Raw genomic sequence first — 17838 nt, 5'->3', positions numbered from 1 at the left:
TTCACCCTCAAAATGCTTTATCTTTGCTCCACTAGAAGGGAGTTTGTGACACTGCCATTCATAGCAGCACTTTATTCCTTTACCTAAAGTATCATCCTACAACATACCCCTAATTTAAAAACGAAATTTACCATAAACTCCTACCCTCTGCTCCACATTTGATTGATATATCAAGGACAACGTAATGATCACGATGGCTAAATTCATCAAGCCCTTGGAAGTTGGCCGCTTATCTGTCTGAGTGGCATAGGTCATGCACTGCAATAACTACTTCAATTATTCAACCTCAATGCCCTCGTTTAAGAAAATGCACTCCAGGACGAGGAATCCAGCTTTGCCATTTGCTTAGTGAAATACAAATCCTTTTAAATTAAAGGCTTTTGATGGATTCGACCCCCAGCCCGCCTACTGAACACACCCTCCAAACCCAAAACCTTCGGGGGATCCATTATGCTGCCATTATATTTATCACCTCAGCACTCCAAAGGCATACCCGCTTTTCCCCGGCTCCCCGCCTGAACATGTGGGAGCACATCAAAATGGGCTGACATGTGGCTGACATTCATTTTTACATCTGTGTGCCCTTCTACTGCCGGTTGGGGACTTGCCAATGTCGAAGGTTCATGCAGGAGAATCACGCTCTTTTTTAACAGTCTTTAAAGATGTGTCAGGCTTCCTCCCCAGTCCTCTTTTACTGCTAAACATGAGTGCCTTTCTTAGCTGGCACACCTCCCCCCAACCGCTCCGACTTCATCTAAGAATGCATCGTGTTGGCAATGTGCTGCAATCTATTCCACAGTGATACTTTGTGGGAGGTTTTCCTCAAATGCAAGTCTTTTTATCAAATGGGAAAACTGAACTCCATTGGTCAGGCCCTGGTCCAGACAGACACAGAAAAATACAAACACGATTAATCTCTGCCAGCTTCACCTGGAGCCAGGATGAAGGTGCACAATGGGAACAGTGCCTAAACAGGGGGAGAGAAAGTGCAGTGAAAAAAAAAACAAGAATAGAAAAAAACAGTAGAGATCAATACAGGCTGACCATCACTCCAGACTCAGCTTGGGGTAATGGGTAGCCATATTGCATTAGTCCACTAGATGGTTCTGCTTGAAGTGGTGAAGCGAGGATCCTACTAATGCACCTGACATTTCACTGCAACCAAACAGGGCAGCTACAAAAAAAACAACATCCAGAGGCCTTACTGAGCAGCTGCAGGGATGCTGCAAAACACCCACAGCAACCTAAAATGTTTGTTGTTGTTTCACAGTTTCTGTTTAATACATCCTTTCACACCCTATGCTTTTCAGATATTCTCTCTTTCTATATTCACCAGGACGTTTTCTTCTTATTCGCTTCAATCCGTTGCAGTCTGCTCTGGTGCAGAACCGTTGCCTTTGAAATGATTCTTCAAATGTTCAGTTATGCTTTTACATAATTAATGTGTTTATTAAAGATAAGATGCCTTGGGTACTGGCAGCTTTTTACTTTGGAGAAAATAATTCCCATTTGTATATGAATACAAAATATTGCAATGTAACTGCAGCTCAGTGGCAATAGGATGAGTCAACAACAACAATAGCTTATAATTTCATACTCCTAGTGTAGCTGTTCAAGAGTCATAATAATAGCAGTGTGTTTACTCCTCTTCGCATGGTAAAAAAAAAAGAAAGAAACATCCGTGAGAAATGCATCTAACGAAACCAGCTAGAAGAAACTGCTTATCCACAGGATTAAGATAAAGGGACATTTCGAAAATAAGCCTTAAATCAGATGTTTCCGTATTTGTTCCTATACTGTCTGCTTTCTCGCTCTTTGCATCGATGCAAATTACAGTTCCACAAACAGCTTCCTAACATTTTAATGAGCAATCACACTGGACGCGAATGCACACGGATAAAATATTCATGCTTGCTGGACTTCTGATCAGCGCCTGTGGGATATCATTAGCTTTTCTCATTTAAGAGGTTTCCGTACATTAGAAGAGACAGAGATCACTCCCTGCAGATGTACAGGAAATGGATTGGGAACCATTGAAGGTCGAAGTGGGAAGCAGCAAAACACTTTCTCTTTCTTATTGTCTTGAGCCAATGGTGGGGGGTAAATCATGGACGGTATATATATATATATTTTTCAGCCAAGGTAACTGTGAGCAGGATTGCTCAGGTTGAAGATAAGAGACAGAAGGGTTCGGGGTTGGGCAAAAATAATAGCGTTTATTCCATAAGAAACATGCAAACAAAAGACTGCTCCCCGGCACTTCCAGGACGGGCAAGGCCAGGACGGTGTGTCGACTGGGATAACCTCCCAGGACCCAGCCTACTGCAAGACAGACCAGAACCAGGTTACCAACATGCTTTATATTAAATGACTGATTACCTGATTCTGATCAGCTGTCTGGTCTCCGGCCGAGCCACTCCCCTCACCCCAGCAGCCGGCGCTCTAACCACACCCGGCTGCCACAGTAACATTCCTCTTAAAGTGATTATCCAACTAAAAAGAGAAGCCTCTGTTCATATGTATGTGCAGTCTATATGTTTGTCCTTCAATCTTCTCGCCAACTGTTCATCCAATCGACTTCGCACTTGGCTGAGGACCCAAAGAAGTGCATTCTCGAGTGTGAGCTCTTGATATCTAAGGGATATTTGTATGAGTAGTGCGTTATGTACACACTGAGTAGTTTATTAAAAGGGGACACCATCAAACTGCTTGCTGGGTACAGCTCACCACATCAATGTCAATGTTTGTGTGAGTTTTTGTAAACCAAATTTAATGTATACTCTAGCATTTCTGGGGGATACAACTGTGTCAAGGCAGTTGTATTGCTCAGGACCTAAGGCAGCACTGCGTCGTGTTTGAAGTTGTTTTGATGAGTAGTTTAAGGGGAAAGCTGCATGCATCAATACCACATGCCAAGCAATCAACTTGTTTGAAAGAGGCACGTTTTGAAAGGGCATCACACTGCATATTTGCAAATATGGAAAAAGGGATTGGAATTCTGAATACAGCAAATGCAAACACGTTTAACTGCTGTTAAAATAATCAGTCAGTTCAAACTCACTGGACTGTATTATACAAATTTATCCGTGTCATACTCTTGCAGAATTACTGAAGGGGCAGCAGATTGTAAACCACATGATTTGACAAATATAGCCGACCCGTTGTACTGTATAGCAACTGAGTGTCTCCTGGCGACAGCACTGACTGCTGATTCACATGTACCACCACATGCCCACAACAGCATCAATGTGGAAAGAGCAGGTGAGTCAAGCATGTGCACAATTTTCAGCCCAGTTACAGGCAAAACCACGCCAATACCTTGCCTGAATGCAAATTTCTGTTGTGAATACTCTTCAACATCCTTATTCTAACCCCTCTAAACCGAAATGCAAACGTAACACTTACACATGAACAAAAGGATCATTGCCACTTTAAACAATCACCATTAATGTTAATGTAACATTACAACAAACAAGACAGTTTCTAATAGCTTGTTTCTAGCTCCTTTGGTGGTTTGGCTCTCTGTGTAATCACGGCTCCTGAGAGAAATGTCTAGAGACATCTACTTAAGAAGGAAGGCTACTCTTCTTAAAAGACTTAATATCTAAAATGCTGCTGCTTCATGCACATAACCAGGCCAGAGTGGTTTGAACTGACTGGCATTGAGGTGGACTGACCATCATTACTACCCTCAGAGTGCTGCATTCTCACTAGCAGGGATAACAAATTGAGGTTGAGCGAAAGAGAAAAGGCAGAGAGTAAAAGAAAATCATGTCTCCCACATGACCCGCTCAGACCAGTCCTCTCTCTTCTGTGCTGGCTCAAGAGAAGACATTAGATGTTTTTGAACAACTCCTTTTCCGAGTCTGCACACAGCAAAAAATTAACTGCTTTAGTAACATACATTATATTACATTGACGTGGGAACAGGCCATGCTCATTATAGTGACGCAGCAGCTGTTTCTCCAGTTTGTTCCTGCCTCTGACAACTCACTGGGGGACTTAAAACAGCGGTTGCCAAACAGATCAATAATTAATCCACCCAAAACAGATGTAATGTTAAATTGGAAATGCAACACTGAAAAATGCAAATAGATGTCTAAATCATAGAAACACTTTTTTTAGGATTTAAATTCTGTTTGGTGCCCAATGCTGATCATCTTTTCTTACCTGCTTCTTTGGAGAGTTGTGTGAAGGCCTCCACCCCCTTCTCTCCGTAGCTGCCCTCTGAGGCGATGGTGGAGACGTAAGACCAGCCCAGGGCTCGAATAATGTCCACCATGGCCTGGGCCTGGAACGAGTCTGGAGGAACCACCCGGGAGAAGAAGTCATAGCGCCTGTCATCACTCAACTCCGGGGCTGTTGACGCATAGCTGATCTGCGGGATCTTGATGGGAACAAGTGGGGTCAGGGAGGGGAAGGAAATGTTAATTTGTGTGTTGGTGCTATTCTGGTAGTGATTAATAGAGAAACATCAGGTTTTAGGGTTAGGGTTGCGTTGGAAATCACTGCCCTATTTACATTTCATTGAAAAATGTATGGACAACATGCCCTCTGTCCAGTGCTCTCAATCGAAAAAAAAAAAGTATACGTTTGACATTTTGATAAACACGCATATTTGCTTTTTTGGTGGCAATTAGACTATCAATAAAACTCATTAATGTACGCTACAAACAAATACTCCAACACACTAGCTGTGCTTACCACAAAGTCATTTATTTCTGCTATTCCACTCTAACCAGCTGCTGGATGTTACTTCATATTAAACATACAGAGATGAGAGTGGTATCAATCTTACCTTCCAACTCTCGGCAAGAAAGCAAATGCCTATATTCCCCAACATAAGACTATCCTTTTAACAACTTTATCAACTTGTTTCACTTCAGAGTTTAACTCCATATTTGGCTACTTTATTGTGTGCTGGCAAGGTGGATAAGGTTAGGCTATAATTTGAGTTTACAACTATACAATGCATTGTTTATAGAAGGTGATATAACTATGAAGGCTATGAGAGAATATTATTTATAATTTATAAAAATATCCATTCACAAAGCATTACAACATGAATAGATAATAGCAATGCTTTGTATTGTACACACAATAAGATAACTGATTTTCACATAGGTGTTCTCATTCATTAATAAATTATACATTTGACTGAAAATATAAGCATAAGATGCACACCGTCACTTCCTATGCAGCTCACATAGGCAGGAAAACGCCTTGCAGAACAAACAAACACATTACATTTTTGATATATTCCACATTACCTTGTCAATTGATCATCTAAGAATATATGTTATGCAATATTGTACAGAGCCTATATTGGGTCTGTTACCTTGGCAACCTGCTGTGCTGTCACTTTGTTCTTTCAACATATCAATGAAGACTTACCGCAGAAATGTCTTTGCAGCACTTTTTTTATGAACTAGCAGCACAAGCGCTCTTTTACACCTCCCTCCTAGTGAGACCAAGGTCTGTCTTCACCACCCCGCAGCATATCAAAATATTAAACTTTCTATTAAATCCAGTTTTCAGTTGCATCTCACAATCTTCCTCAGCTCAAGTCTTTGAAGACAGACGGGTTATAATCGGGCCAAGGTTCCCTACTTGTCACATGACTAAAACTCAACTTCTTCTGCTGAGGAAGATAGCAAACTTATCATTTAAAGACCAGGATAGTTTTTTTCCTTTCAAACTGTCCATCCATGATCAGCAAGCTTGTGTGGGGAATTTGAGAATGGAGATTAAATGTGTCACTAATCGACCTAATTGCTTAATGTTCCCTCCTTAAGGAAAGCAGCTTAATCACACTGAATGCTCTCCCAAATAACAAGTGAGAAATATTATCAACTCAACAGTGTAGATGTAGATAACTCATAGGATAAAAAAGGATTATATCAATCAAGTTCTAGGAAAAAAATGCAAGATAGTCATTTTCCTAATGTTCAGGAACCCCCTTAATAGTCTGCAGGTGTTCTTGTTAGCCCTTTTTAAATTGCTCAACATTTTTAGCAAACCTTGCAGCATTGCTCTTGTAAAATGACAATCTGTGAGTTAACATGCTGAGGTGGTCATCATGGTAAACATTACGGCTGCTTTGCATAAGCATTTTTAGTATTGCCATTTTGAGCATGTTAGCAGGCTGGTGTTAGGATTTAGCACATATCTGTAAAGCTACACAGAGTGGCCAGCGTGCCACTTTTTCTTTTGGTTGTTTGGGGCAAATAAGCACAAATAGTCCAGATGTGCATCTTGTTCATGCAAGCCAAACATCTCTGAACAAGTAAAAAAAGAACATTGGATTTATATCTGAATCCATTCATTGTCAAAAAACAAGATAAAGGTGAATCAGTTGATAAATGGAGGTTGTTCACAATGCTGCCTGCTTAAGACCTTAATATCTAATCAGCAACTGTGTTCGACGTTTTTAAACAGCAATCACACCTGGTGGGACGTCTGGGATCAAACTGGCTACCCCCCATTAGAGAGGTGGATGCACAAGCAGCGACATGAATCATTTTCTCCTGAACCCATCACAGAACCTCATCACAGAGTCTAATCTAAGCACTCTATGAATGCCATCCATTTCTGTTAGGGTGATCAGAAGCAGCCGGACACAGGGGAAACACAGGAATGAGGACACAGCGGATGCTGATGGGATTGCTTCAACTCACAGAGTGTGAGTTATAGCTTTGACCCACAACTCAAAAGGGGTCAACTGCACCAAAGCTAACAAATTGAGGAGTCGGACTCGAGACGTCTCAATATGTTTCTGTTGCCAAAAAGAAAAATAATGGAAACTACAAGACTGGCAAACAAAAAATCAGTGACGCAATTAAAGAAATTCACAGGTGGGAATCCTGCCGCGATGCCACACGTTAAATCACTTCAGGGCTGCCTGAATTGAGTGTAGTGGGTCAAAGAGGGGCCCCTGCAAAGTAATGGAAAAGCAACAGCAGCAAGGATTTGCATTTAAAAAGACTCTTCTTTCCAAAAAGTAAAGCGTCTATTTGAAACATTTGATAGGGGATTTATTTTAACAGAGCAACTGAAGTAATAGCATGCAGTCAAAAGGTGTTCGAGGTTTGTTGAATCACGTCCCATCTTTGCCCCAGCTGGGAAAATAAGCTGCTTGAACATTTGTCTCTCTGGAGCTTTTTGCTGCAGGGAACCATTTAAGATGGCATTGTCTTTTTACTTTGTCCTAGGCTTGTACGCTGTTGATATCATTTTTCTTAAGTCTATATTCCCCAGAAATCTAAAACCTGTATGTTTTTTCAGACTGCATATTTTTAATTACCATTTTAACCTCCGGGTTACACAAGTGCTAAACATTGATTGAGAAAAAATGCAAGGGCGTGAGGATTAAACCTACTGGAATGGAGACGTTAACTAACTAATACTGATAGGAATCTAACACCTTTGTATTTTTAACTCTGGAAGATAATGGGGCTGCAAATCAAGTGAAATAAAGGATTTAATTAAAACCTTCTGAACTTGATTAATATCATAAATAGAAAAAACACAAAGTGTGCCACTTCACAGTTGCATGATTGATATCCTCATGGTTTCAACAAAATAAGCACTTGATCCGCACATTTAAAACAGATTTGAATTTCTTGATAATGCCAAGATAATAAGGCGACAAGAGTGGATATTTTATCAACATTTCAGAACCCTTGATATTAAGCTCAGAATGAGGAAGGATTATTTTCTCTAAATACTTAATCTTTTATAGGATTTTGCATGTTTCACTGTTGCATCCCATACTGCTTGCATCTCCTTATTTTATTAAGTAGGTTTGAATCTATAAAATTTGAAACGTGGCGTCACACATCACGATATAATCTTTGCTCCTGTGGCAACAAGGTGAAAAGGTGAGGTGATGCCTGCAAGAGTTCGGATTTTGACAACTACAATATCCGATCATGAGCAACTGAGTTCAGGCCAAGAGAGAATGATTAATGATGCCCCCTCTCAGTGTAACAATTACCCAAAGCTGATGTCTGGCACCTGTCATCTGCTGTATACATCAAAGTTAGGATTGCAGAGGGTAATGGCCTTGCTTGCTCTTGAATGTTTCTGCGCTGACAGGATCGATGGAAGGAAAACACAGAGGTCTGTTATGGGGGACACTGTTGTATTGATTTACCTCCACAAAGTGCTGTGGCCACCCTGAATAAAAATCTGTTGCTGAAGACTAAAAAAGCTTACGAAAAAAAAGAAGGAATGGGGGGAGGTGGTATGTGGGGGGATGGTGGTAATCTGCTTACTGACATTAAATGAGAATTTCAACCTGGGTGTTTAAGAAAAGATGTGACTAAGTGAGGTTGTGTAAAGGTTAGACACGTTCACAGTAAGTGGGAATGCCAGGTGAAGTTAATTAGAGTGCCTTGGCCTTTCCGTTGCATTTTCCCATACAGCAGTCCACAAGCACCACAGGCAGCTAGGAAAGGTGAGAGACAGTAATGTTGTGCTTTAATCGCCCTGCTCCGTTAATGCAAGGGTGATGCTTCTGAAGAGCTAAGAGCAAACCTTGCAGCTAGCCCCCCTGCTCTGATCCACCTCTTCTCTCACACGCTCAATGCAGAAAGAAATGTTATTTGAAGAAAATGGGCAGCATATGGCTCAACACGACTCTCAGTTGGGGTAATGGCAACCATCTATCCTTGCCATCTGAGAGGAGAGCAATCTGCAGATATGAAAAGACAGGCTGTCGCTACAGAAAACAGAGGGGTATGACAGTCCACGAGTTCTTAAACAAAAACAAAGGCCATCTTTCAAACGCATAGCTTTTCCTACAAAAGGCAGCACTGAGCAGACACCACTCAGTGTCAAAGATTAAGCAGAGAGTGCTAGAGTGTTGTCCATACTGGGTTTGGTATCCATTAATCTGAGAGCAACCCTCTAAAACATAACTGCAAACCGACTGTGAGTGGCAGAGCTAAAATGTTTCCCATGAATGGCTTTAACTGGGGCGAGGGCTGCCAAGCAGTTACTGTTGCAGGAATCCCCGTGCCTCTATTTGCTGCATGATTAGATTCTAAGTATATCTTGACATCAGTCAGCTCAATTCGGCTGTTTGTAACAATCGGCATGGTGACGGCAGAAATGACAGCGGGTTTCTGACAGAGCCGACTCTAACCCCATGCTGTCTGTGGCCGGACGCCAGTGACCAGATTGTCCTTGTGACACCAGCACAATGACACAGTAAGTATGATCCCATGGAGTAGCCAAGGAGCCATTTTGAAAGCATTTCAAACACCGCACACCCCACCCTTGATAGAATAAATATTTGCTCACAAAAAACATCCCCAGTCAGAAGATTTATTTGCAGCTCCAGAGCATGGCGTTGTAAAGCAGCAACGGTCGATATCCTATAAACAAGATAATACAGTATGATACAGGCCTATAAAGATATTGAACAGTAATCAACTTTTACATCTGTCCTTCTATATCAAGGCTTAGCTACTATGTGACAAAGGGGGGGGATCAGACAGTCACTGGTTTGTATCCAGACAGCAGAGTTAGCAGGGCAGAGGTAATGACTGTGTCCATACATACCACCTCAGGCTGGGCTTTGGTAATCTCCCTTTCCCAGAGCAAGTCACTGCCAACACTGTCTAGGAGGAAGGGCGGGGAGAACCGACAGCTTTCCCTCCCTCACTCTGTCACTCACTCCCCCTCTCTTCCTGCCCATCTGTGTCTCTCACTCAAACTCTGCTTTTGTGAAGGCTGCATTTCATCATCGTGCCCTTACACAACCTGTGACTTTCAGACTCTCTCCACTGTTCTCCGCCCCTCTGTGTGTTTCAGCCCCGTCAGAGAGGCAGAGAAAAGTGAGTCTCATCTTCCATCATCTCTGCCTCCCTCCTTGTCATCTGTCTGCATGCAGACAAGCCCACACAGATGATCAGCGGACACTTCCTGCCCAGAGAAGTCCTCGGGCTGCCAATTTTCCCCCCCTATCAGACACAATCTGCACTCAATAATTTGCTCGCATGCCACCCAACTTTTCCCTCCTAATCTCTTTTCCCCCGTTTATCTCTATCATTTTCTTCTAAACCCTCGCTCCTAATATCTGCGCTCAGGTATGACTCACTCGCATTAGTAGGTACGTTTTGTCGGAAAATGTAATTCCAATGAGATTACAGTATGTTTTGCTAGGGATTTAATCAACATTTTAACTGTGAAAGTTTATTTTCCCAACAATATTTGGTCCTGGCAATCATGATTATTATTCTGATGGTCATGTTTTGGAAACTCAAAACTTTAGTTTGAATTATAATAATAGATTTTTGGCAACATAGTGAAAGCACAACAACCTGGAAACACAACATTAAATATATTCTGACTTTATAATAATAAAACTGGCAAAAGTGTTAAAAACTGTTGCTCAACACATCTAGCGGACTCAGAGCAACGTCCAGTAGACCGATAGCTCTATTGTTGGTCCACACGGCTCATTGTTCCTATAGTATTATTGATTATTGCAGTTTTGAGAAAAACTACTGGAGGAATTATAGTCTCAGTTGACTATTAAAAAAGTAATCTCTGACTTGTAGCATTAGATGAGACAAATTAGCATCTAGCATAATTAGATGCATTACTCATTTTTAATTCCCTCTCCTCCACACTTCTCACCAAGGCAAGCATCTCATCACACTCCTACTTCATTCCAGCATTTATACACCTCTTTCTTTTTGCAAGGAACCGCACCTGAATAGTGTTTGCTGTGCTTTGCAGAAGCTTTTTGCAACAGGACCCTCCAGATTGCAGAGTTGCCCACACGGCTGAACTACACTTTGTGTTACATGAAGGAAAGTTAGGCTTTTATAATCCTTTATCCAACACGACCTTCCATGTCTCCTTCTTTCCGCCCACTTCTGCTTTTCCCAGTCGATTCCCTCGCCCTCCGTCTATCCCGCTCGCACCACGCCGGTCCCCTGGGCAGCTCCAGTGCTCGGTGCTGGCCCTGCGGCTCTGGCATGGCTGCCCTGCCAGAGTGTATTTTAAGACAACCAGCATGTTTCTCCACGGGTACAGAGGCTAGGTATGACTCACAAATCAGATATTTGACCAGCAGAGTCGCACAGTAGAGTAGAGCCGAGGCGTGGGAGAAAAGTGTGGATAGCTCACAAAGGGAACCTGACCGACCTCTTTCTTTCCATCTGGTAAACAGACTGCTATTTCAACTCTATTGGTGTTTCAAATAAATAATCGTTTCCAAACACTAAACAACTCTCGAAGCCACATTGGAGACAAGTTTATACTGAGGAGAGGCTTTATGTATGGAGTGAACTGTGAATGTGCAGTGATGCTGGTACGAACACATGTCATAAATGAAGCCTAGTACAACGATATAAGGATCTTGCCTTTCAAGCTGACATGACAGCTAAACCTTTACGCTGTCACCCGTGAGAGTTATTTGTACAGATACTATATCTTTTGAAGTAATTTTGTAAAGCATCTTTTGACTTAAGCTTCAAAGAAAAACGAGGCCCTGCAGAGAACAATGCAGTTCAGCCTTGATCATCATGGCTGTTACGAGGGATCTCTCGAGGTGTGACAGAAACTCCACTCGCGGTAGGAATGAAACACAGCCTAAAGGTTTATGACTAAGTATTATCAAATGTATTCCTTTATATCCACAGGGTCTCACATTACAGATGGCTATATTGATTTTTCCAGACTGCAAAGTGCACTGGACGCAGCCTTGTTTTCTCTTCTGTGTTGTTTTACAGCCAGCATGACTTCATTTTTTGCTTTCTCAGAGAAATATTTAACATCCATAAACCAATACTGAAATATGCATGACATTGTGCCCCAGGTTAGGAAAACAAGAACATTCTTTCAACAGAAACAAACAAATACAAATCTCTGTTTGGGTTGTGGGAATTGTCCATGTGTGCAATATCTTTTCATGTCTGCTCTGCTTCGTTGCTCCGTCCAGTACTAATCTGTGAATCCCTTACACATTATTCACCAAAGATCGAGCATAGGTGCATTATTTTCCCCCCACCTACACCTGGTGCATCCAGGGTCTGACACATCCATTGTCACTCGTGCACCTGCAACAGTCTGACCTGCATTGCAATGACTCCCTCTGTACTACCCCCTCCTATCTCTCCCTGTATAGCTCTCTCTTCAGATTCGACAGAGCATCATCACCAGGCCCATTTCTCCCGTAATAGCGCAGGCAATGCGGGTGAGCCTCCTCGATCTTATCTTTCCTCTCTGTCTGCTCCTCACAAAGAATTCTTTAGCAGGGCATGTAATTACGAACTGATCACAGCCGTGGAAAATATCACAGATATCCTATTCCTTCAGTGAGTTTGCCTGAACCCCTACTTGATGCCATGCACTAGAGATATTCGGTACCAGTTAAGTACAGACCAGCACACTTTAATAGGCAGTTATTTGCATGCCTGGCACTGCCTGGAGTGTTGCCTTGTAGCTCTCAAGAGATTATAGTATCTCATCAGCTATCCCTAAATTCATAACATATGCCAAATCTACTGTCAGCCCGTATGGATCTGAAGTGTCAGGAAGTTGCAATGTCATTAGGAATGCACAGATGAATACACTTTCCTGCAGAAGCATCCACTAGTATTAAAATTGCTCCAATGGATGTTATGCCTGCTGTTTTGTGCTATACATTAAGGCAACTGCAACAATTTTCACAGGAGGTTGTTGGAAATGAATTTATGCAGCCGTAGTGTAATTTAGACAGAGCTGATATTCTATGTAAAAGGGAAAATGCAGAATATGCTGCATAAACTGCTATTCACACTAACATGCTCACTCATTGAGCAGTGCTTTAAAATACTTGTAAAGCAAACAATAAAATCCTTAAAAAAGGAAATACAAATCCAGAAACACGTTTACTAGAAAAGTAGTTAAAAAGAAATGGATAAACAAATGAAGGAATAGATCATCAAAAACTTGAGATAACACATTTATAGTATAGCAGGATAAAAATACAAGCAGGCAAAACCCGAGTACAGCAGAGGATAACAGTGATAATAAAAGCAATTTGAAAGACAACCTTGAGTGTGGGTAAAAAATAAAAGTCTTCAAGGTAGGGCATTTCACAGTCAACTAAAGGACTTTGTTGTAGCTGAAGCGGCAGACCTTCCTCCAAGGCTTTATACAAATCTCTCCTCCTCTGCACGAATTGTCAGATTCCAACAAGCTCTCACATTTACTATCTATAACCAGAAGCATTTAATTGGTAGACGTTGCTGATGAAAGTATAAACCCACAACCCGGCAGGCTCAGTTCAGGGCACTAAAGTCCCTTCTCTCCCGCAGTGTCTGGATCCTGATGGCAAAAGCACAGTCACCTTTCTCTACTGTCAAGACAGGGGACATTCAGAACGGCCTGAGGTTCTCATGCTGAATGTGACTCATAAGAAGAAAAAGAAAAGGTCTGCTGAGAGTCAGAACAGCGGTTGGCTATATGTCCACAGAACATTGACTTTAAATCTTGTATCCAATGAGAAAATGCTAAAATCAAGAATGTATGGTCCCTCAACGGTGCTGAAATTCTGTCTACTGCATTTTTAATGACTTCGATGCTTGAGGCAAGAACATGGAAAGTAAAAAGTCAAGCTCTTAATGTAGAGGCAAATATGTGGTTATGGTTGGTTTTTGCAAATGATTGATTTTTCCCTTTTCAGTCACATGGTTCTATTGGCAATTCAGTTTTCTAGTCACTCTACGTGCAGATCCATGTGCAGAGATTTAATATGAAGCTTCAGTTCATTAGCCATTCAGGTGGCATGGCTTTATTGATGGAAATTGTGTCCTATCAGTCTACCACTTTGGTCCAGACTGAAATATTTCAACCATATTAGATGGATGGACAATTCTGTACAGGTCTTCCTGTGAAATCCCTTAAAAAATCGGCTTCATTCTACATTCATGGTTCGCGGAGAATGAATACAAATGACTTTGGTGATCTCCTGACTTTTGCTATAGTGCCACTATGAAGTTGACATCTGTGATTTAACGTAAAATTTCTTAACGGTTATTAGATGACTTGCCATGAAATTGGGTGCAGACTTTTATGTCCCCCCTCAGGCTGAATTGTAATCACTTCGCAATCCCCTCTCTTCTGACCTAGCACCATCATTAAGTCAAAAATGAACTGTAGTTTGCCCAATACTGGTTTATGGCTCATTAATGACATTGGCATCACCCTCAACTGTTCTATGTTTTTAGCGCTGATTAGAAAGTATTAGCAAGTTAGCAGAGAAAACTATGATTGCAAACTTGCTAAAAATCACCGGGTTAGCAATGTCTTTTTGAGCATGTTGGCATGCTGACATTAGAATTTCGTTGCAAGAAGTACAGCCTCACAAAGCCGATTGAAGGACTGTAAGCCTATACTCTTGTTAGACACGTTTTATAAGGCTTAATTGTAACACCTACAGTCAACTAGAAGGATTTAAGTTGCTTATTACTTTATTTAATAATAACAAGAAGAACAGGAGCTGTGCTTCAGACACTTTAATGCATGTCTCTTCCCAATTACAGACATCCATTGTCTTCTATTCATTTCTACAAAATAAAGATATGGTGAAGATGTCTTGTGTTTTCTAACCTATCAGATCTGCACTTGTTCTTGTCACAGTCACATATAAGTGATGTGGTAATGCAGTTTTCCAAATCATTCTGCTCTTTCAGTGCATTATACCTCCATAATAAAGTAACACGTTGTTATGGTCATTTAACCTTTACAATATTTAATAACACTTCCACTGCGACTACTACTTTTAATCAACATCATACTGTTCAGAGAGCAATGAGATATGAAGAAAGGTGGCTTTTATATAGTTGAAAAACTTTAGGTAAAGCTTATTAAAGTCACAGTATGTTTGTTACCTTCACTGCGGCTCACTGAGGATAATGATCCTGAGTGCAGTCATGACCTAGCCCCCGGTGAGCTCTTTCTTTGCTCTGTGCTGCAGGTGTGGTGCATCACTCAGGGAATCTGACCAGGTAGTCGTGTCAGAAACACACTGGCTCTGCCACTTAGCCAACAATGGACAATAGTCGGCTCAGTCAGCACTAGAACTTTGTTCAGTTCCATACTGAACAACCTGCCAACTACGAATGAACTGAACACAGTTTTTCAAAGAGCTTTTCTTTGTCAACAGACTCATTCTCACTGAGATCATGATTCATCAGAGCAAGTATCTTGAGTAATGGACCGGGAAGATTTATGTGTAATGTGCTTTTGTGACCTGCATATTTCACATAACTTCCACTCGCATTGAGACAAAGTGTCAAAAGGCTGCACACTGACATGTATTTCAGAGCCAGAAGCAGAGATGCGCAACAGACGCCAGATCAGACAATTACCCTCAGACAAGTTAACCAGCCGAAACAGGAATAGGCCCAGATGAATACAATGGAACTGTCACACACCGCTACTGAAGGCTTATCTTTATTTTCAACAAGAGCACTAACATGACTCTTCCACAAAACAACTCATGTGGAGATCAAGTCTGCTCAAAACACAATCTGTCAAACAAGCGGAAATAAGACAAAAACAATCCCTTAGAAGATCTGAAATACAGGCTTTTAAACGTGTTGCCTTATTGCTCATTCGAATTAAGGAATAGTGCTGATTTATTTCACTTAGTCTTTTAAATGTGAGTTATATTAGGTATAAATGGTATAAACAGATTGTGGTTTTGAGAAGGAAGAGGAAAACTCCTCTAAAGCGGTATGATAAAAGCTATATGAGCACAGTATCAAACAGGTCTTATGCATTTGCCCTGAACGTATACAATGTTAAAATATTCATGGTAGTGTGACTGTACAGAAAAATAAATCAAAGTCTTCGGGTCAACTAGAGTACTCACAGCCACTTGTCTTAAGACCAGCTGAGTGGTTGAATTTAAGTGCCTTGTGTTTATTTATTTATTCATTTTATGTTCATTAGAGCACATTGAAAATCATAACATCTGTATGGATGGTTTCTCCAAATACAAAAATGTGATGTGTTCCCAACTGTGCACAGGAATTGGAACGTAGGATTAATGCCACCCTAAAACACACAGAATACTAGGACAATGTTCTTAAACACATTCAAACCACAGATGCCTTTACCCAACATTAACCATAACAACAACATGTCTAACTGCAACCCTTACCCCAAAGTAGCCTTAAGCGAACACTAAATATATAGCAGTAAAGTTAATAGTTAACCTTGCAGGGACCAGCGTTTAATCTCCAGAGATTTGAGACCTTGTAATAATCAATGGGAGTATACATACACACTTGCCTTGACTCAAGATTGATCTCAAGTTGTAAATTAGGGGGATATAGCATGAAGCCGCCAAAGCTACGCTCTAGGCTGTGCTGTAGAATTAAAAATGTGCCAATACAATGGGGAAAAAAAACCACATGGGAACTGCAAGAACTGTGATAAGTCAGTTTGGGTTTGTGTTTCTGATGCTAATAGTGAAGCCGATGTGAAGGAACTTGAGTTGAAACACTCAGTAGTCTTCTCCATTAACAAAAATCTAGCGAAGACATGGAAAACCTTCTGCTCATTGAAACCCCCACTCTGTATCGCAGCATGATGGAACGTAAACAAGCCGCTGCACAGGGAGTAGTCGCCTGTTTGGTAATGAGTCAAGGCGAGATACAGTAGGCATTTAACCTGGATGTAAGTATTTGTGTAGCCCATTGCTGTTCAATATACAAAGATAATGAAAAAATGTAAATAACAGTTCCCGTGGGGAATACAAAACAAGACACATTCTTATCACGCACATTGCATGTGTCTAGTGTTGCCATAAACTGGTGAAATCTGACGCTAAATTATAAATCAAAACCTACTCTGGGGGCATCTGCGGCAGGGTCCTGTGTTAACCACATGCGTAAAGCATAAATCTGGGTTTCCATTTATTCTTAGGAGAATTGTTGTAAGCTTAACCGCTGCATGCCTAGCCATACTATCACTCCTGCAGTTACCAGAAATCAAATGAAAGTCCTGAGATGGTAACCTTGAGGCGCCAGTCACCATTATGTGAATATTTTAACATATTGTTGTCCCATTAACATGACTGATGGATAGAAATACAAAACCCTTATAACATGGAACAAGCTGATCGAGGTATTTAATCAGGTTCGTACAATAGTAATCTCAAAACAGAAACTAATAATCCATCATAAAATATCACAAATACATTCCATAATTGTATCTACTGGCAGAAGTGGGGAAAGATGTTCCTCAGGAGGATGCATACAGATGGTGGTGCCTACCAAAGGTATGAGTATATTTACAGGCAAATATTGTCCTTCGACCTCCAGGTAGAGAGCGCTTGACAGCTCTATGCATAATCCATTGATAAATGACATGCTATTGATCCAGCTATCCTCGCTGAGGGCTGTATGCGTGTGCTCCTACACTGATAAGGCAGTTAAAAAACAATACATTCTGCCAGCGATAGCTCACGTCTGTTAGTCAATTTTAGCTTAAGCAACCCTATTTGAAAGGAAAGAGCTTCCCTAATTTGCAAAACGTCAATGGTGATTGAGGTCTTCCCCCAAATCAATATGAATGTCGAAGCAGGGGTTCACACAGCACTTGAAATCCCACAGGATTTGCATCTGAAAACAGTTATCCTGTCAACTGACTTTTAAGCTCAAAACAGCAGAAACACACGAATATGTGCAAACAGAACTCACAGTGCACAGCCAACCACAGGAAAAAAAAACATACTTGCAAAGTATCGTCTCCAGGGAAATAGACAAAATGAAATTGAATCTAATGAAACACCAAAGTTCCACTCTTTCATTTCATGTAAAAATCAAC

General features: G+C 41.1%; 1 protein-coding gene across 2 annotated transcripts in view; it reads right to left on the bottom strand.

Moving 5' to 3' along the window:
• LOC134870138 (metabotropic glutamate receptor 7-like) overlaps nt 1-17838 on the bottom strand; it is a 94864-nt gene that overhangs the window by 32830 nt on the left and 44196 nt on the right. For both annotated transcript variants that reach the window (XM_063892192.1, XM_063892183.1), the window contains exon 2: nt 4171-4387. In XM_063892192.1, the coding sequence (XP_063748262.1) occupies nt 4171-4387 (217 nt within the window). The remainder of the gene's footprint in view (nt 1-4170; nt 4388-17838) is intronic.

The sequence above is a fragment of the Eleginops maclovinus genome, chromosome 1 (genome assembly GCF_036324505.1).
Source record: "Eleginops maclovinus isolate JMC-PN-2008 ecotype Puerto Natales chromosome 1, JC_Emac_rtc_rv5, whole genome shotgun sequence".
Taxonomy (NCBI): Eukaryota; Metazoa; Chordata; class Actinopteri; order Perciformes; family Eleginopidae; genus Eleginops; species Eleginops maclovinus.
This window is presented reverse-complemented; position numbering and strand designations above follow the sequence as displayed.